The sequence below is a fragment of the Mytilus edulis genome, chromosome 11 (assembly GCF_963676685.1).
Source record: "Mytilus edulis chromosome 11, xbMytEdul2.2, whole genome shotgun sequence".
Lineage (NCBI taxonomy): Eukaryota > Metazoa > Mollusca > Bivalvia > Mytilida > Mytilidae > Mytilus > Mytilus edulis.
The window spans coordinates 9,772,764-9,794,964 of NC_092354.1; the positions used below are offsets into that span (position 1 = coordinate 9,772,764).

The window sequence follows — 22,201 nt, forward strand, 5'->3', positions numbered from 1 at the left end:
CACTTGTATGGCTGTTGTTGTGTAACAAGTTATGTACTACTTCCAAACTTACAGTGTTTCCAGATTAACACAATTCTTGAAGGAAAACTGGTCAATGGCTGTCAATTTGTTACCATTCAAGCAGCTGTAATTGGATAAATATCATTAAAGGCAACACTACATTCGTTGGACTACTTAGACTACATGGACAACGAGGCCACTTTTGTAAGTTAGTTAGTACTATAATCAAGGTAACAATTTAAACTAATGTAATCGCTAGAACCTCGCGACCGGATGAGTTGATAGACTAAGTGTTTCCAGCAATGCATGAATGAAATAATAATCATCAAAATCTTGATTTGCTTATGATTGATTGATTGATTGATATATTGATTGATTGATTGATTGATTGTTGGTGTTTAAAGCCACTTTTTAGCGCCAATTTACTTTGTAATGGTAATTTTTTACGGGTAGATGAAGACGCAGTGTGCCGAGAAAACCACCGACCTTCGATAGGCAAATCGACAATCCTAGTAATTTTAGATTGGAGTCGATTGCACCCGCATGATCGGGGTTCGAAATCACAACCTCAATGTTGAATATCTAGTGATTGCAGTAATAGAACTTGGTTTACTAGCTAGCTTAATGTCACATGGATGAGCAAAACAGCCACATACAATATGTTAATTTGATGCATTTTGCCGCCATAAAAAAAATCCCTAGCAGCATAAACTTGATGTTAATGTTAATATGAAAGCATTAGGTACATACAGTACTTGCAGTGCTGTCAAATTTTGAAGGCCACTGGTTGAAGTAAGCAAATTGTTATCTAACCGTCTACAACAGAAAATAACAATATATAGATGTAAACAGTTGTATACAATGCATGTGTTGTTTTAATAAATTTCTTAACTGTATAATTCGAAGAAACTTGTTCAATATGTATTTTTGGAATTCTGGATCCTTAATACTCTTCAATTTGGTACTTGTTTGGCTTTATAAATATTTTAATATGAGCGTCACTGATGAGTCTTATGTAGACGAAACGCGCGTCTAGCGTTCTAAATTATAATCCTGGTACCTTTGATAAACATTAACATTAGAAAATAAGAACTCAACAAAAACTGACTGTTTTGTCCATGTATGATCATGATAAACTGTAATGTTGACTTATTTATAAGTCTCCATGTGTGTTTTTGTTTTTCGTGTTTTCCATGTTCAACTTATGATTTTTTTTCTCTTTCATAATTATTCAAATTAGCACAAATGTGTCTAATTTTGGCATAAAACATCTTTGAGCGTTTCACTAAAGCTTTGATAATTTACATATAATCGTGATTAAAAAGAACTATTGAATATCTATCACAATAGATATCTAGCGACCCAACATTGTATGATGTCTTGCTTCAATTTCTGGTGTTGCCTCAACTGTATTTTATAGGTATTTTATCTGATTTTTTTTTTCAATGTTGGCTACACTATTTTAATTGTGTTTTGTACAAAATTTATCTGCGGTGACTGAAGTCTTTATACAGAATCAGGAGGACTTTTCGACGAAATTGTATTTTGTATTATCAGAATTGACAATCAAATCTCAATTAGCCGTTTCAGAATCTAAAGAATCATGGGTAATTTCATTGTTCGTACCCCAAAATGAAAATAACGCCACGTCATTGGTTAAATTTCCATTGTTTATGACATTTTTAACCAATCAGGACGTTGTGGTGTACACTTTTGAAAATATTACCCAGGATGCATTAGATTCTGAAACGGCGAATTGCAATGACATGTATTTGCAAATATCTTGTCCGATTACCAGAATAACATTTTTTTTTTATAAAAACATAAAATAGTTATTGAAGGTACCAGGATTATAATTTAATATGCCAGACGCGCGTTTCGTCTAAATAAGACTTATCAGTGAATCTCTGATCAAAATAGTTATAAAACCAAACAAGTACAAAGTTGAAGAGCAGTGAGGATCCATAAAATATCATTAGGCAAAAGAAACTACTAAAAAAGTAAAATAAGAAATATAACAAACTCCAAGGAATATTTTAAAAGTCTATAAACATATAGCCAAATTAAAAGTTTAAACACAACAAACAAAAGGCTAACAATTGTAATATTCCTGAATTGGTACATGTTAATTTAGACAATGTTACACCCACAAGAATATTATCAACCTAGTCAGCACTTGCGTGTTGACATGGATTATCATTGAAATGTTTATAATTTAAAATGAACTGTTTAAAAACATGCAATTTAAAACAAATAAGTTTATTTTCTACCCCAGGTATGGACTACATTAGCTGTATTCGAAAAACCTTTCAGAAATTTGGGTCTTCAATTACCTTCAATTTAACTTCGAACTTTATTGGGACGTTCCCCTTTTTCATTCTAGCGTCACTGCACGATGAGTCTTTTATAAAAACAATATTAATCCTTGTATCTATGATCAGTTTATGTATTGAGATGATGCATAAAGGCATAGACATATCTTTTCTAGCTAATGTCTTATATACATGTATTGAAACAATAGACATGTTAAGACATTGTTCATTAAAAGAAACTGATCATATTTGCGTCTTATTCTTTTAAAAAATATTGTATTAAAACAATCAAGGTCAATTAAAAAACTGAGCTATAATCTTACAAGATTCTCAAACTTGATAGATCGTTGAAGGCAGTTTCGGCAATTCTGGAAAGCCGATTGTTGTCTAATCGTCTGTAAAATAAAATGAAAAAATAAGAAGAAACACATCTATTAACAGTTTAAACTTTGAACAATAATAATAAAATTAACGGTACCAATTTTCTTGCACCAGATGCGCAGTTCGACAATACATGTCTCTTCAGTGATGCTCGTGGCCAAAATATTTGAAATCCAAAGCTTATATAAAAGATGAAGAGCTATAATCCAAAAGGTCCGAAAAAGTTTAGCCAAATCCGTGAAAGGAATAACTTACATTGCTGAACATGAACAACGATGATTTGATTTAAAAATATATATCATTATGTCAATTTCTAGAATTACCTTTCCGGAGCATTGTTTAGAATTGCTTCGAAATGGACAATAAACAGAGTAGAAACTAAAACAAAACCTTTGTTTTCTGTTGTATGTTAACTACTTCTGCCAGATCAACTAATAGTAACTCAAACATATACAAAAAAGTTCTACATATTATCACAGAGAAAAATCCTCTACAAACAAGATGTTGGCTGATTGTTCCAGATCGCTCAGCACTATCTAAAAGATGTCATGACAATATATAAAAAGTTAACACAATATATGAAGAGTCAACATAGTAAAGAAGTCAACAACATATAGGAGGAGTCAATACATATAAGAAGGAGTCAAACCAGTATAGGAGGAGTAAACATAAAATAGGCAGAGTCAACGCAGTATAGGAGGAATCATCACAGTAAAGGAGGAGTCAACACAATATATGAGGAGTCAATATAGTATAGGCGTCAACACCATATAGGAGGAGTCAATACAGTATAGTATAATTCAACACAATATAGGAGGAGTCAAACTAGTATAAGAGTCAACACAGTACAGGCAGAGTCAATACAGTATAGGAGGATTCAAATTAGTATAGGTGGAGTCAACCTAGTATAGGAGGATTTAACACAGTATAGGTGTAGTCGACCTAGTATAAGAGGAGTCAACATAGTAAAGGCGAAGTAAATACAGTTAAGACGGAGTTTATAGTCAGGGAGGGGTCAACACAGTATAGTAGGATTCGACACAGTATAGGAGGATTGAAATTAGTAAAGTTGGAGTCAACCTTATATAAGAGGAGTCAACATCTATAATACTAAAATTACGAGGTCCACTTTGTCAGCCGTCATCACGTAAAAACGATGAATCAAAGAATTCAACTTTATATATAACTAATATAGTACAATGCTGTTGATTAAAAATTACACCACTCTAGGCCCATTTGTTTTCCACGTAATTAATATTGCCAATAATTAAGAAGTTCCGGATCGAGTCCGACACCGATACCAATAGTATATTCATCTGTTACCTATTACCTTATCTGTACGTTCCACATCTGACAGGCGCACTACCAAACAGTGTATTTAGAATTTTGCTGTATACTGTTGAGTAAAAATACTCCATTCCAGGCCCTTTTGTTTTCCAAATTATTAATATTACTAATAATTGATAGGTTCCAGGTCGACGGGTTCAAACAGAAAGATTTTGAAAGCAGAGAAAACTGTGCACCTTATACATGTTATAATCGGCATGACTTTATCAGATGACAATACCAATACTAAAATAAGGCATACGCATAGTTATATATCAGTCACGGACCCGCGATATCACGGGTGTGTTCTAGTAGTATATATATGAGGAGTCAACACAGTAAAGTTGGAGTCAACACAGTAAAGGCGGAGTCAATATAGTAAAGGCGGAGTCAATACAGTATAGGAGGAGTCAAACCAGTATGGTATAATTCAATACAGTAGAGTTATAAATACAAAAACTGACGAATAAAATCCCATGATTCAATTTTTTAAACTGCCATTCTCTAAAAAGAATAAAAAGAAAGAGTATAGATCTCATAAAAAATTGTTTAGTTTAAACATATTTATTTATAGTGGATTGGGAAACAAGTTTTTGCAACTTATATTAACCCCTTTCCACTTTGAGGGTGCGAGTGCTGCCTTGTAGCGGCATTAGCCTGCTCTTTTGTTTAACAAAATGTTTAACACTGCCACATTGTCCCAAGCCAAACTACTTGTATGTAGTTGTTGTACCGGTATGTCATAACTTCATCTTTTCTTTATTGCAAAAAAGAAGTGATGCTAGTGCTTTGATTGTTTCTTCGCAATGTTTTCATTACTCAGCTATAAGTACGAGATTGTTTGTTGCCTTCTGAATGAAGATTGTGTCATTTGCCTACCATTTCATTTTTTTTTTATACAAAATATCATTTCAAACTGATTTTTATAAAAATATGTTTTGATGTTCTTATAAGACTGATTGGCACAGCAATTCTGCACGAAATATATAATGCAGTTTTTTTTAGAAAATACTTACAAAATCTGTAATGTGGTTAAAGAGTCAAAAGTGAAATCGCCAATTGTTGTCCACATGTTGTAATCAATTCGCCTGAAATATACAAATAAACAACCACATCAAAGATACAATTTTTTTTATTTCTATACACCCGGCCCCGAAGTCATAAAACTTACGACTCGGTTTTTGTACTCGTACTCGACAATCAACCAATCAAAATGAGGAATTTCATGTTTCAACCTTGATTTTTGTGCTCCAAGCACTGAGCAAAGTATTATGACTTCAATCCAAAACTTTTTTTTTAAAAGTATTTGGTATAATCAAAGTGCAGGTCCATACAAGTAAGATATATCGATTATAGGGAGAGACTAACCGGGTAATTGTTAAAATAAGCTTTGGATTTTCAAATATCATGGCCTCGGGCATCACTGAAGAGACATTGATTGTCGAATTGCGCATCTGGTGCAGAATAAAATGGTACCGTTTATGTTATTGAATGAGACTTTGAGTTTTATAACAGGATTGGGATTTTTGTAATTTCTAGCATAAGTAGATCAAAATGTTTGGATCCGTGTTGTTGTTGTGTCCTTATTTGTAACATTTTGTTCAGGCATCTTTGTTAATTCAATGTAATTTGATGCAACTGTTGTATAAGTTTAGCGCTATAAAACCAGGTTCAATCCACCATTTTCTACATTTTAAAATGCCTGTACCAAGTCAGGAATATGACAGTTAGATGATGTGTTTTGTCATTTGATTGGGGACTTTACGACTGAATTTTTCCTCGGAGTTCAGTATTTTTGTAATTTTACTTTTATGAAACAGAGCTATACATTCGAGGTTTATATATCCTCATTATATAGAATGAAAACGAAGAATGTCTCTAAAGTGCAGATAACATCCCAATTCAATGCCACACAGGATTCTTCAGCACAGTGAGGAAATGCTTCATCCGGAGAAGAGCTTGAGCCGTCCCATATACAATAATCAAATTGAGGATAGAAATAGGGAATGCGTCAAAGAGGCAACAACCCGACCATAGAGCAGAATACATTTCACAAGGATATATTCACAAAAGATTATGAAAGCAAATTGGCGATTGACAATATACTTGTGGAAATTGACCAGGAAATTTATTTTTTGTTTCCAGATTAAGACAAAATGTTGGATATTGTGTCGCTTAAAAGAATAAACACAAAATACAGAAAGTTCAGATATAGGAGGAGTATTTGCAGCTATATGCAACTTTGCTATGCCAAAATATAGGTATCGAATCATTATAGGACCCTGAATGTACATATGTGTATTTTAAGAATTGAATGCTTCTTTGTTACTTCATTGGGGTGTAACAGCGTTGACCGAAATACATTTGCGCTTCATTCTTAAACTGTGCGCATGGTCAACGCTTTTACAACCCTATAAAGTTATAAAGTGGCGATATAGTGTGGGCCGATTGGCAAGTAGGGCGAGTTGACATTGTTTGATATCTACTCATCGTGTTTGGGGGTAATAAAGAGTATACATCATATAGTAATATATAAAGTATATTGTAATAGTTGTGTGGCGTTCTAAACTAGATTGTATGAATTGTAAACGTTTTTTCGTCTAATCTTAAACAGCAGGGATGTAAAAACGTTATCCCACTCGGACTTGGTGTGTCAGTGTTAGATCACCTTCTGGCCTCCGGCTATCGGGATGATCTTACACTGACACACCGTGTCCTTGTGGGATAACTAGTAAAAAAAACTACCTCGGCCAAAAACTTTAACCTGAAGAGAAACAGACGGATGAACTAACGAACGAACGAACGAACGGACGGACGCACAGACTAGAAAACATAATGCCCATAAATGGGGCATAAAAATGTATCAACAGTTTTAATTGGTATTTTTCTGAACTAAGTTTATAGTCCGGCCGATTGGTGCAGATATAGAGCAAAATTGCTCACTTGATGAGGAAAGCATGAAACTTTACATAGTAGTTCTTGATTATATACCCTTAGATTTTAGCTATGGACCCACTCTGAAAAATCAAATATGGCTGCCATTTTCAAGATGGCGGAAAAACGGTATAAATATCAAGATTGTCCTATAGGTATTCTATATAATTTCGGAAATTAAAGTAATGATTCTTTAAAAATGGACTTCATTTTCTTGAATTTGTTATCAACTAATTTAAAATATAAAAAAAAAATATTTGGTTATTTCTATAACACATACTTTTGCAAATATGGCTGCATATACAAAAACAAAAAGAGAAATTCAAAATGTTAATCAATATGTTATATGTTATTGTAATTGTTTTGTAAACGCTTTCAGTTTTAATGGTTGGAACGAGTCGATTGAACGTTAATATATGTCGGTTAAATGTGGTGGAATAGTAGGTAACTCATCTGAACTTTGAGGCAGTGCCGAGGGCACCTTGTCTCGTGTCTCTTCAATGCCACGTCTTACGTCATCTATCGAGTTTTCACTGCATCGTCAAATTATTCTATGTAATTAATAGGTGTACCTTTCTTCTGGGGGATTAGACGATTGCCTTCACTTAAAACGGTTAAGGGGCAACTATTTCCTTTTCCAACTACGTGCGAAAAATATTTGCAACTATTCAGCGAGCATGGTCCTAGAATGCACTCCTGGTCAGCACTTTTATTTGTTTTAATGGTAACAGTCATTTTTGAGTTTGGCGGAACTGTGATGGTTCGTTTTATGCAAACTTGCTGAGTTGAAATCTCGTTTTCATTGTTAACAAATGCCGCATTTATCACTTTATTGTTGATTGTAATTGTACTCAGGTGTATCACTGCGCTCAGTGTGTTCAAAATATCTACCCTAAGTATAACATCGTCTGTTAATGGCTCTTTGCACACATCCCATTGTATGTTTACTCTATTAATGTCGCGAGTCGTTCTTTATAATCTTCCGAATCCACTTGCAGCTAATTGTTTCTGTAATGGTGTGCTGCTCTTAACTAAATATAATTGACTCATAGTAGATGGTAAGTGTGCGTAAGAAGACACATAAGTCATTTTGCTGGTATCTTTGATTAGTACTAGAGGTTTATAGTATTTTCTTAAATAGGGATTGTTGTTGAATATTTGAACTGTCTCATACAGGGCCAAGGGCCCTGGCATAGGAGTTTTGACTTATGGTGAATACACCTTCAACAGAGTTGGTGCGGTTTATGGTTCATGCGAACTACAATTGGGGAAAGACCCAAGGCATGGATTTTGTTATGTACTTTTGGTAAACTTGTGTTGTACTGGCTAAGGTCACATTTTGGCTTAGATGATGTGTCCATTGCAGGAATTTTAACTTCTTTATTTCGATTGTCCAATAATTCATTTACAACAGATGCCAGTTGTTGGAAGGTAACCTGCTGTTCAAATGCACTTTTAAATTGAACTGTGTCTCCTTCCTCATTGTTGTCAGCTTGTCCATTCATCTCACCACAACATTGAATATCGTATTGGTCTAACCATCAATTCCGCCAAGCAATTATTACTAGCCCTGTGGTCTATCATGTATTCAGACTGCTGAAGTTGCCGAGATATTTCTCTCATCTGTTCGTTATTAATATTGATTGCCTCTTTTTGTTCAGCTTTAAACGTAATGAGACCAACACATATTTTATCAATTCGCGCTTTGCTCTGTTTTATATTGCGGTAAATCTCAACTGTTCTTTGAGCATTAGATTTTCTATCTGCTAAAAATTCCTGGTACAATAGTTTAATAGTCATTTCTCAGCTTTCCTCTGTTAAAACGTCTTCAGCTGTGGGTTTCTTTATATCCTTAAGTGATTCAGTTTCTGCCATTTTAATGTGTGTTGAAATGATTCTCAATTCACAGTTTAATATCTCAAATAGCAATATATTGCGACCCAAGAAATAAGATAGGCACTGAATGATATCTTAAGGCAGATAAATTCCAAACCACAGCTTTTATGTGTGACCCGAGACAACAAACAGTGCAGTTTTTAATGAAAGTTACTACTGCAGCTTTTTATGAAAGCAACTACTTTGTGAAGGAAATGATAAGGAAGGCAAAATCAAAAAGGACAGAACTGGGACAGATACTATAAATGACACTTTACATCGAAAAAATGCTTATATTCAGGTCAATTCTCAATAATGAATATTTGCTTATTTTCAAGGCGGCCATTTTGAAAATAGCCGCCATTTTGTATTTCAAAGATAGATCAAAACAAAATCTTGCTAAGTACACCAAGTCATTCAAATATGATGATTTTTCTGCTTCTAGCATCAAATCCACTGTGGTTTGTGCAATATTGGAAAATATTTTAGAACGTACGGCAGCCATCTTGAAATAAGCCGCCATTCGTGGGTCCATAGCTTAAATTGCTCAGTACACAAAAATGTACCATCATGCAAAAATTGGTGCTTTCCTCATTCTTTGAGCAATTTTTTCACCGATCTGCCAGACTATTACTAGTATTTGAAGGTTCGGATTGTCTAAATTTACGAGCTGTATAAACACCATAATCGTAAATGTTTAGATGCGCTGTTAGGTTTGTTATAAAAATGTATATGTGCAGCCAGACTTTCAATCAAATGGTAGTATCTAAGCAAGAATTTAGTAAACTAATACTTCATTGCAATCCAGAACGTTACTACAAAATCTACATTTTTGTGTCGTCATAAGAAGTTACATAAGAGTCTCAATGGAAGAACAGTTATTTTATATACAGTTCACTTTTCTGTGATAATTTATCATTAACTTTTAACGAATCATATTTAATTCTGCATTAGGGACGACATCAAAAGTTCAATAAAGGATAAAAAACTTAATTCAAATAGTTTTTTCACTGACCCCCACACCCCCCTCTTAACTTAATTTGGGAAAAATTTATTGACCAATAGGGATATATGTAAAATCGATTTTAAATTAACAAAATTGAATGTTGACCCCCACCCCCAAACTATTTGATTTAAGTTTTTTTTATCCTACATCGATCTTTTGATGTCGTCCCTTAATTTCCTAAAACATATGAAAGAAACACCATAATGTCTTACAATATTCTCAGACTTGACAGATTCTTAAATGCAGAAGGACTAATTTCCGACAATTCGTTCTTTTCAAGACGCCTAAAATACAAAAACAAATTATGATAATACAATAATTTACCAGTAGCATAAATTACTAGCTAGTACATTTGTGTGACGCACAGTTCGTACATGTATTGTGCTGTATCTGTGTTCTGTCGTAAATTAATTTTACGTGTTCGATGTTAATATGTGGTTTACATGTTGAAATGTACTTTTATATTATTTATTTGCATATTTCTCTGTCTTCTCCTGTCCTTAGTCTTGCATTTATCTGAACTCTATTTCTGTCCCGCAATGTTGACTTTTAACAGGTATTTTTAACATTGCCAAATTAGAAGGAGGTTTGGATAGCCATAAAACAAAGTTCAAACCACCGTTTTTCTTAAAATGTCCTGTTCCAAGGAAGGAATTTATCAAATAGTCCGTTTCTATGTATGTTGACGTTTGTTTGTTTAAGCAGTTCGGTATTTCTGTGTTTCCGTTTTTTGCCTCTTATAGTTGATGTGCTGCCTTCAGTTGGTTTGTGACACGGATTTGTTTCGGTTAAATCGATTTGTAACTTGTGAACAGCGGTATTCTCTAGTTCAGTTAATTCATTAATATTTTCTTTAAAAGCAGTCCCAAAAAAACCCAAAAATAACAACTATACTGTGATACAGCTAGATTTTAAACCATTGAATACATATGATACATAGATTGAACTGGGACATGGTTTTCTGATGTAACCAAACATCCCGCTAACATGTTTAACCCCGTCACATTCTGTATATATGTGTCTGTCCCAAACCTGTAATCCAATGGTAGTCGCTTGTTGTTATATGACATATTTGGTTTTTGTTCAATATTTTTGTACATAAATTAGACCATTAGTGTTCTCGTTTAAATTGTATTACATTTGTGATTTCGCAGCCTTTCATAACTGACTATACGGTATCGGCTTTGCTCATTATTGAAGACCGTTCGTTGACTTATAGCTGTTAATTTATTTGTCATTTGGTCTCTTGTGGAAAATTGTATCATCGGCAATCATACCATATCTTCTTTTTTATATATATATAAACAGTCTACATACAAAACGTCCAATTCAGTCAAAGCTATAAATGTATATTCGTCAAGAGTCGTCAATTTGTTGGAGTCCATCCTCCTGAAATATAAAAAAAAGTAAAACATCACCGACGTTTGACTCGGAATTTATATATTGTAACTCAGTTAATTAACCCCAAAAATTGTACCAAATAAAAGCTGGATTTCACCTCTTTACGTTGTTCTCACTAGACTTGGAACCAGGATGCTTTACCACAGAAAATGTAACCTGTTAAATATTATATAATTCGGACTAGCGGAGGCAAAAGTTCTTAAAATGAAAATAGTCCATTCAAAACGGAAAGTCCTTTATCAATACATACATAAACTAATTAATTAACTGGGGTCAGTTTTGCATTGACATTTTATGTTTTGATCAATAAAAAACCCATCATTAGTCTTTTGATTTTCCAAATAGGTTGTCGCTAGAATTCACGATGTGTGTTAATTCTTGTAGAAAGAAAATAAAAGTGGCACAACTCTTGAAAATTAAAAATGACGCCATTCAAATTCAAACTGCGTCTGAGTTTTGTGGTTAGAATCATTGTGGATTGTGTATAAGGTTCATAACATTTGGTTGAGTTAAACATATTCCGAAACGTATAGTGGTAATGTCAGACGAATAGACGGACAATGCACAAACTGAATGGCCCTCTCGACTACGAAGCGGGCATTACAACTAAAGGTTATAAGCAACAATGTTAATCTACATCCGTTACCAGCTAGAAAACATACTCATGCTACTTTATTTCTTATATCTAAACATGTCTCTTGTTTCTGATTTTTTTTATATAGATTAGACCGTTAGATTTCCCGTTTGAATGGTTGTACACTAGTCATTTTTGAGGCCCGTTATAGCTTAACGTTCGGTGTGAGCCAGGGGCGTAGCTAGGCCAAAATGATGTGTACGCAATGCCGGGGGTCTGGGACCGGTCAAGGCCCTCAGAAGCTCTAGAGTAAATGGTGCAAAATCCTGCATTCTCGCGGTTTCCTGGGACTGAAAATGACCTCACAGAAATCTTATTTTCATGAGTAACAAAACAACTTTTGAAAATAATTAAATTTCAAAAAAAAAAAAGAAAAATAGAGAAAAAAAACTTTTAATGTGTAGTGGGTAGAGCTTATTTATATATTAGGTAACAATTAAAATATATAGTGTCACCACCATATATTTTAATTGCTACCTAATCAGTCTCAACCCACTATACATTCACTGAGAAAATCCAAATTTCTTAGCCTTAAAGGGTATTTTTTTATTGAGAAAATACATAAATAAATCGAATCACATGTCTTTGTTTTATTTAATGATAAGAGAACAAGCAGTCTTTCTTTTAGCTTTTAATTCTCAAAGTTAGTTATGAAAGTCAATGACCATTTCCTTTCCAGTTATCAAAATCCCTGTCCGTTGAAATTTGTTTTTCGTGGTATATTTTCAATAGAACAAGCCCAGATAAACGTTTGGATTTCATTGTATTTCTTTAGTCGTCTCATGGTACTGAAAGAGTGTTCTATCGTTGTCGTCCAGACCGACATAAATGCATATGATATGATAGTATTTTAAAGATTCCAGGGTATAAATCCTTGTTTATAACATCATAGTTTGGAAACCTTTAACTATACATTTGTATATAAATACTTTTGAAGTCCCAAAATCTACAAGGAAAAGCTTCAAAACAAAATCTGAGTTCTTTTTATCAACTTCCAAAAACGAGTCTTTTATTTTTTCAAAGCAAGAAAAACAAGCACTTTAAATTTTGCACATATGGAGAATAAGCACTTTTAATCTCGAGACACGTATAATTAAATGAACGAGGCACCCATCTTGCACGACCGAACATAAAATAAAAAAGTAAAAAACACGTTGATCGTAAACAAAAACGGCGAATAGGTTGCAAAAGTATTACCCTTATAGAACATCACATTTTATTTCATCAGTCATTTTGAAATCTTCAGAAAAGATGCCAGGGTAAGGAGGCATAGTAGACGCACTTATCGTATTCTGAAACCCCGAGGAATCGGCTATTTTAATTGTTTGCATCAGCAGCACAATCACGATGCTGGTCCCGAAAATGTAAAGAGAAAACTAGTTTCCGGAACGGAATATAGTTACAAAAGTGACTATTAACATATTTTTATAACACTTTATAATTAATTCTATTACTTATTAATAAGTTTTATTCTAACTAGATTAACCATATTTTTATGTTTGTCAAATTTTCAATGTGTACGCAACTGCGTTTTTGCGTACGGGTTGCTACGCGCCTGTGAGCCAAGGCTCTGTGTTGAAGACTGCATTTTACCCTTTAGTAGTTTTTCTTTTAAACATAGTGACTTGGATAAAGAGTTGTCTTATTGGCATTCATACCACATCCTCATATATCTATTGTTTAATCATTTCCAACATTTAACAAATTAGAATATTTTTTAAACATATATGTAGTGTATATAAGTACATACAAGGTCGATAAGTTGTTGAGGCTTTCGAACATTGATCCATTTATAACTGAGATCAAATTATCTGACAAGTCCCTGAAATATAATTATAGAGGTCTATTAATTTTAACATAAAAAGTAAATCTAAGTCACAATCAAATTACAAAAAAAAACAAACAAATGAATGAATAAGAAAATTAAATAAACGAATAAACAAGAAGATGGACAAATAGATGAATGAATAAATGAATAAATAAATGAACGAACGAACGGACGAACGAACGAGCGAACGAAAGACGAATAAATGATTTGAATTATTGAGAGCGTCCCTTATTATCATTTATAACAGCCAAATTTACAAAAAATGAATTAAAATGATGAAATTTTCCGTAGGGACTCTAATGATTATTTTTGTCATATGTTGTCTTGCTTATCAATTTTGATTATTTATAAATTACTGTTACTGACAAATTCTATTCATGTCTACAAAGCATATATACTTACAAAATACGAAGGCTTAACATAAACTTGTCCGAAACACTTAAATACTTACTAAACAAAAAGACTTGACATAAACTTGCCCAAAAACATTAATACTTACAAAGCAAGAAGGCTTAACATAAACTTGTCCAAAAACATAAATACTTACAAAACAAGAAAGCTTTATGACAGACATAAACTTGTCCAAAAAATATTAAATACTTACAAAACAAGAGGGCTTTACACAAACTTGTCCAAAAAAACATCAAATACTTACAAAACAAGAAAGCTTTACATAAAATTGCCAAAAAGCAGAAAGACTTACAAAACAAAATGGCTTTACATAAACTTGTCCAAAAACATAAATACTTACAAAACACATAAGCATGATATAAACTGGTTCAAAAACATAAATACTTACAAAACACGTAGACTTGACATTAATTTGTCCCCAAAAAGACACAAATACTTACAAAACAAGAAGGATTGACATTAACTTGTCCAAAAACATAAATTCTCACAAAACAAGCAGGCTTTACATAAACTTGTCCAAAAAACATAAATACTTACAAAACACGTAGGCTTGAAGTTAATTTGTCCCCAAAAAGATATAAATATTTACAAAACAAGAAGGCTTGAGATGAACCTGTCCAAAAACATAAATACTTACAAAAAACGTATGCTTGACATTAATTTGTCCTCAAAAAGACATAAATATTTACAAAACAAGAAGGCTTTACACGAACTTGTCCAAAAAACATAAATACTTACAAAACACGTAGGCTTAACTTAAAGTTGTCCACAAACATAAATACTTACAAAACACGTAGGCTTGACAATAACTTTTTTAAATAACATAAATACTTACAAAACACGTAGGCTTGACAATAACTTTTCGAAAAACATAAATACTTACAAAACACGTAGGCTTGACAATAACTTTTCCAAAAACATAAATACTTACAAAACAAGAAAGCTTAACATAAACTTGTCCAAAAACATAAATACTTACAAAACACGTAGGCTTGACAAAAACTTTTCTAAAAACATAAATACTTACAAAACACGTACACTTGACATTAATTTGCCCCCAAAAAGACATAAATACTTACAAAACAAGAAGGCTTGACATTAATTTGTCCCCAAAAAGACATAAATATTTACAAAATAAGAAGGCTTTACATGGACTTGTCCAAAAAACATAAATACTTACAAAACACGTAGGCTTAACTTAAAGTTGTCCAAAAACATAAATACTTCCAAACAAGAAGGCTTTACATAAACTTGTTCAAAAACATAAATACTTCCAAAACAAGAAAGCTTTATTACATAAACTTGTTAAAAAACATAAATACTTTCAAAACACGTAGGTTTAAAATCAACTTGTCCATAAACATAAATACTTACAAAACAAGAAGCTTGACACAAACTTGTTAAAAAAAACACAAATACTTACAAAACAAGAAAGCTTTGAACCAACTTGTCCAAAAACATAAATACTTACAAAACAAGAAGTCTTAACATAAACTTGTAAAAAAAAACGTAAATACTTACAGAACACGTAGTTTTGGCATTAACTTTTTAAAAAAATTCTTACAAAAAACGTTGACTTGATAAAAACTTGTAACAAAATACATGAATATTTGTAAAACACTTTAACTCGACTTAAACCTTTCCAAAACACATACATACTTACAAAACAAGTAGGCTTGATATATTGTTGAGTGCATTACTGTTTATCTTAGTCATCTGATTGCTTGCAACACACCTGAAACAATGTTAAAACACAATGACTAAAAACGCATAATGTTACCTTAAATCATGTAATGGTGACAATCATGTAAAACATGACATTTCGGGGCCTTTTATAGCTGACTATGCGATATGGTCTTTGCTTATTATTTAAGACCGTACGGTGACCTATAGCTGTTAATTTCTGTCTCTTAGGTCTCTTGTGGAGAGTTGTCTCAATAACAATCATACATCTTCTTCTTTTTTTTATTCTTATACAACTGTAAATTAAAGTTCGTACATAATGAAGTGAGCATACTTGAACAGCTTACTCAACAAATTGGGAGGAGACTATATTTGTTTTATTAGCTTGTGTCTTATCCTTTTGGCATATTTAAGCAAATAAGATATGTTTAAACTAACAACCGACCGTGTGAGGGCTGTATAGCCAGTCAAGGTCGTTAAACACTTCCATTTGTTGTTGTAAACTAACAAATTGTTTTAAAAGATTGTTCCGGTTAATTGATACACAGAAGAAACAATTCTTAACATTTCAACTTTTTTGCTATTGTGGCTTCGACTTGATAGTGATAGGTTTGAACTAATTGTCTCTCTAAAATTCAAAACTGCCTGTCGTCTCCGAACTAGAGAGGGCCCTCATGGGGTTTTTGATTATGTGATTACTTGGCCGTTTTTTTAATGATTATTTGATTATTAAGCCAAATATTTCATGATTATTTGATTACCTAGGACTGTATTTTTAGTTTATGATTATTTGATTACTAAAGATAAGCAAATATTTAATGATTATGTGATTATATTGGCCAAAAAATGGTGATTATGTGATTACTAGGACCCCCCCATGAGGGGCCTCACTAGACATTGTTCAGGGTTTTCCACGATGGAAATTTTTAACGACCTTGACTGGCGATACAGCCCTTGCACGGTCGGGGTTTTCAAACTAATTTAATACCTTTTGTATTAAACATTTTTCACGCATATCAAACAATACATTTTATATGAACACCTATATTTATAAAGCAATGTGATATGGATTTTCAATATCACACCTTTATCAACCCGAGACACCATTATAATCGCAAGAGCTCTGCTCGAGGGATTATAATGGTTGTGCATTGATATGGTGGGTAATATTGAAGAAAAAGCCTTACCATTTACTTAGAGAAAATAACATATGATTTTACTGTATGATAATAGCATCAAATTAACGTAAACTCCATATGTTTCCGAATTGGTTTTTAGCGGCCTGATATAAAAAAGTTATCACATGCTTCGATTATTATCACACACATGCCTTTCCGTAACGTTATCACATGGCATTCTGGCGATACTCGGCAAATTCCGGAAAATACACCTCAATGGTACGTTTTCAGTGAAAAAACATTACAAAGTATGGTACAAAATTATTGAGATACTGGAAAGTATATTGTGTAAAATGTGAAAAAACCAAACAAACAAAGGATAAAATAAATGCATTTTCAAAAGTTTCAAACATAATCTAGAAAGTTATTTTAAAAATGTTGACTTTTCCAAACAGTGTTCAATATTCATGTATATTGTTGAATTATCTTTATTTATCGTCCATATTAAAATATATCAGACTGCTGTTTTTCTTTTCTGTGAAGACATATGCTAGAAATATTTCGTATCGAATTTAATGCATTTGGGGTCCGACGTCCGTGAACTTTTTGAATTTGAACAACGCAAAAGGATCAATGCATTAATTTTTCATTTTTCTCCAATGTTGAAGCATAAATATGATAAAAAGATCGCAACATGTAATTTTTCATATCGCATGTATTATCATCCCTCGAGACATGCAGCTCTTGGGCTGATATTAAATCTAGGGCTGATAATACATGCGATATGAAAAATGCCATGTAATAATCTGATAATATCATATACACTTTATTATATACCTCACGTAGAATATGTTTATTTGACACGATACAGCACGATTGCCGCTGACCACGTTACACATACAATTTATCTGTATTTACTACCAAGTATAAAATGAATAGGTGTATCTTTGAGTTCTTTTTTAATTCATGATGCCTAGAATCATTGCATTATATAATATCTAAAGATTTATAAAATTTGATTTAAAATTTCTGTAGATATCTTTTTTTGAAATTTCTCACATGTAAGGAGCAGGTGGGGGTGTGGGGGTTGAACAATAATAATATGATAACCAGTTGTTAATTAACGTAACAAAATTACACCTCTGTCTCGAGTAAAAAAAGGAGGGGGGGTTCTAACTTGTTTAACGCCGCCACGTTATGTATGTGTGAGTTCCAAGCCCTGTAAATCAGTGTTTGTCGATTGTTGCTGTGTTACATATTTGTTTTTCGTTCATTATTTTAAATTAAAACAGGTATGCAGTTATTTTCATCGTTTGATTTTTTTTTTATATGTGTAACTTCGGGACCTTTTATAGCTGCCATGGCTATGCGTCATGGGTTTGGCTCGTTGTTGAAAGCCGTACCGTGACCTATATTTGTTAACTTCGTTGTTATAAGTCTCTTGTGAAGAGTTGTCTCATTGGCAGTTATACCACATCTTCTTTTTTATAAGCCTATTTAAATCAACATTACCAGACCATGATTTCATTTAATTTTTTTAAATCAGAATGACGGGTTTCTGAAAAAATTGTCAAAATGATTTAAAAAAATGCGATTTTGGAAAAAAAACCTTCTGACCAGTAATCACAATTTCTAAAAATCTGCAACAGGCTTTATTCAAAGAAAATTATATCAATCTTTAAAATAAGATCAAAATCAGTAGTGAGGAGTTTAGGTCCATTAACTGTTCCAAAATACTATTTAATAAATTTTAAACCTCTGGCTATTTTTATGTGTAAAAATTGTCTCATTTTACATTTACAGATAAACACATCGGTGATTGACAGTAAATAGTAATGAGTGTGATACTGATCTCTCTACAATCTCACTTTTCTGATACTGATCTCTCTACAATCTCACTTTTCTGATACTGATCTCTCTACAATCTCACTTTTCTGATACTGATCTCTCTACAATCTCACTTTTCTGTGATACTGATCTCTCCACAATCTCACTTTCTAAACCTCTCGTGATGATTTGTATTGTATCTTATTTCTAAAAGTATTTCATTAAACTGTTTTGTAAAATTATATCCTCTTAGTAGTTTGCTTCAGAGGCGGATTTAGGGGGGGGGGGGGGGGGGCAGGGGACCCGGGCCCCCCCTTTTGAGAAAAAAATTGGTTGATTTTATAGGGAATCACTGAAGCGTGACGGGTGTGGGTCCCCTCTTAGGCAGCCAGTGAGTTGGCCCCACTTATGAAAATTTCTAGATCCGCCACTGTGCTTTCAGTTTGAAAATCTTTAATGAATAAAGGATGTTCTCTCCTCTTGTGTGTGAATATTCGCCAGATATTCGGAATCATCTGGTTTTATCCATGTTGTGCCGTTAAAAAGATTTCCCCGCTACCCCCTACTTTTCTTTTTATATTTTTATTACATATAGTTTAGAAAGTCATATTTGAAAATGCAAAAAAAAGCCTTGATATGTTTTCTATTTTTGAAAGAAAAATGGTGCCAATGTAAAATGTAAGAAAAGTCTAGAGAGAATTAGTTCCCGCTAAATTTTTAATGGCTCATATCTCTTGAACAAGCACTCAGCATGACCCTTTATTTTATTTTGGTTATCTAAGCTCCTTTGTATTTATACTATCAATTTATAACAGTCTTTTGAAAAACTTGTTATTTTGAAATAGAGTTGCGAACATCCTTACTTTAAGTTATATTGTGTGTTTCTCCTATAAATTCTATGATGTTTTCTTTCTATCAATACTATTGGTATCTTGTTTAAAGACAACTAAAACACATTCAACCATAGACTTAAAAAAAAACCAATATTCATGTTTAGTGTAAGTTGCATCAGCCTCGGTTTCATGCATCAGCCGCGGTTGCAACCCAGAGTAAAGGGGGGGGGGGGGGGGGTCCAACTATATGCTCCCATTCAAATGCATTGATCGTCAAAAAAAGGGGGTTCCAACCCCCCTTCCCCCCCTTGGATCCGCCAATGATTGCTTCTCTCAAATATAATTTAATTAAAAACAATGTACAATAAATAAGTTTGTTTATTTGTGCAAACATGTGAGGCGCGAATTTAGTCAAAATATTTATAAATACTTAAGGTTAATTTATCTCGAAATCGAATTGCGGAAATCTCAAATAGAAGTGTGAACGTCGTCCTGACTTCATTTATGGGGGATGGCTGGATGGGGTGTACATAGAATAATGAGAAATAAGCGCAGATAAGGCTATAAATAAAGAATATAGAATAATGGGGTGCTGAAATATAAAGAATAAAGACCCCATCAAACCCTCACGCAGATCTGGCAATAAGAAATAGAGAATAATAGGCTGCTGATATATAAAGGATAGAGAAAAGTGGCATAAGAAAAAAAAGAATACAGAATTGATAAACACCATCAAGACAACATGAAGATCCCGGACTATTCCAGGATCCCTTTGAATACAATCATTTCAAGACAACATGAAGATCCCGGACTATTCCAGGATCCCTTTGAATACAATCATTTCAAGACAACATGAAGATCCCGGACTATTCCAGGATCCCTTTGAATACACTCATTTCAAGACAACATGAAGATCCCGGACTATTCCATGATCCCTTTGAATACAATCATTTCAAGACAACATGAAAATCCCGGACTATTCCAGGATCCCTTTGAATACAATCATTTCAAGACAACTTGAAAATCCCGGACTATTCCAGGATCCCTTTGAATATAATAATTTTGACTAAATCTACGCCTTATACATATAAGTAAAATCTTACAGAACTTTTGTTGTTGGCGGTAAATCATCTGGTATGGTAGATAACCCAGTTTTATTACAGTAGACCCTGTAATCGACACACTCACATAATTCTGGACAGCCAATCACCATATCAACAGAGATAAACAACAATATCACAGGCAGAACACACATCATTATTACGTCTGTATTTGATTTGATTGATCTGGAGGAAAATAGCAAAGATTAATACAAAATATTTTTAAAGTTGACTGTTCTCTTGTCAATCTTTACTGTTTAATTTTTTTACGGATACTGAAAAATGACTAATTTCAAGATATTCGTTATTAAAAATTTTTCTAATATAAATTCGTCGCAAAATTGTTAAACTTACATATTTCAGTAAATTTAAAAACCGCGCAATAAAAGCTCCTCGAAAAAGGGACAAACAGTGCTAAATGCGATATAATGTATATATCCACGAAAAAAAAAGGTTTATATTTAAGGAATGACTGTAATATTTTTTCTGTCTATGAAGAAATAACATTAAAAATTTGGGGCACACTGGATAACGCGCGTATCGGGTTATTTAACAGTGTGCAGCACATTTTTTGAAAATTAAACTTGCTTAATGTAGTTTTATCCAAGTGTTGGGTACCCCCTTGAATATATTCAGATATAAAGCTATGAAGAAAAAAAAATATATAAAACAAAAAAATATCTTACCGTACTTGAAAGTGCTGCAATTTTTCAGTATCTAAAGCTATGAAACTGGTGAAATTATAAACCGTTTACGGACTTCACAAGGTGTAATCTTACTAAGTATACGATCATTGGTACTTGCGCATGTCCTATGAAACCCAAAGCGTGAAATCACATGTATACAGATGAGAATTATTGGTCGGAAAATCAAGGAATTAGTTTGTTTTTTCTTTCAAAATAGATATGATCTATTTTCTCATATTGATGTTTTTTTTAAATAGTTTTATAATTAAATAATAATAATTTCATAATTCGGGAATGTGAAAACTTTTTAACAAACTTTTAATCAGAAAATTAGTCTTACTTATACGTTTTTTCTTCATCACTTTCAATCTAAATAAATTGAAAATTGCACGTAGTTCTGACGGGTGTCCAGCAATTTTCGAAAAGGGGGAAAGGGAGGGGGCTGGAACACCACGAAACGTTCACATAATTAAAAAAATAAAAAAGATAAACAAAAAATCGAGAAAAAGAGGGATTCTAACCTCTGGATCCACCAAGACAAGACCAAAAAAACAGGTAGATGTCGCCTCCTCCACAAGGTTAGATACACCTTTTTCGTGTTACAGATATTTTCAATTAGATTAAGACATACCTGCCAAGTTTTCAAAATGTCCATTGGGGTTTTGCGAGCAAAATGGCTGCCATACTCATAAAAAACCTTCAAGGGGGCCTTCAAATACAGTGTAATGTTGTTTTTTGGCTTCTTCATACTTTTATAAATCAATTCATTGTAAAATTAATAGTTTTGTTAAAATTGTGAACAAAATTGCTCTTTTGGGTTCCTCCATGGGGGAAATCCCCCGCAAA

At 33.0% G+C, this 22,201-nt stretch overlaps 1 protein-coding gene across 2 annotated transcripts in view; it reads right to left on the minus strand.

Moving 5' to 3' along the window:
- LOC139494748 (leucine-rich repeat-containing protein 70-like) overlaps nt 1-20,840 on the minus strand; it is a 34,050-nt gene extending 13,210 nt beyond the window's left edge. For both annotated transcript variants that reach the window (XM_071282948.1, XM_071282947.1), the window contains exons 1-9: nt 20,673-20,840; nt 15,772-15,843; nt 13,620-13,691; nt 11,152-11,223; nt 10,047-10,118; nt 5,036-5,107; nt 2,636-2,707; nt 751-816; nt 53-124 (exon numbers count right to left, since the gene is read on the minus strand). In XM_071282948.1, coding sequence (XP_071139049.1) covers nt 53-124; nt 751-816; nt 2,636-2,707; nt 5,036-5,107; nt 10,047-10,118; nt 11,152-11,223; nt 13,620-13,691; nt 15,772-15,843; nt 20,673-20,827 — 725 coding nt within the window. In that variant the 5' untranslated portion in view covers nt 20,828-20,840. The remainder of the gene's footprint in view (nt 1-52; nt 125-750; nt 817-2,635; nt 2,708-5,035; nt 5,108-10,046; nt 10,119-11,151; nt 11,224-13,619; nt 13,692-15,771; nt 15,844-20,672) is intronic.
- Nucleotides 20,841-22,201: the final 1,361 nt, after the last annotated feature.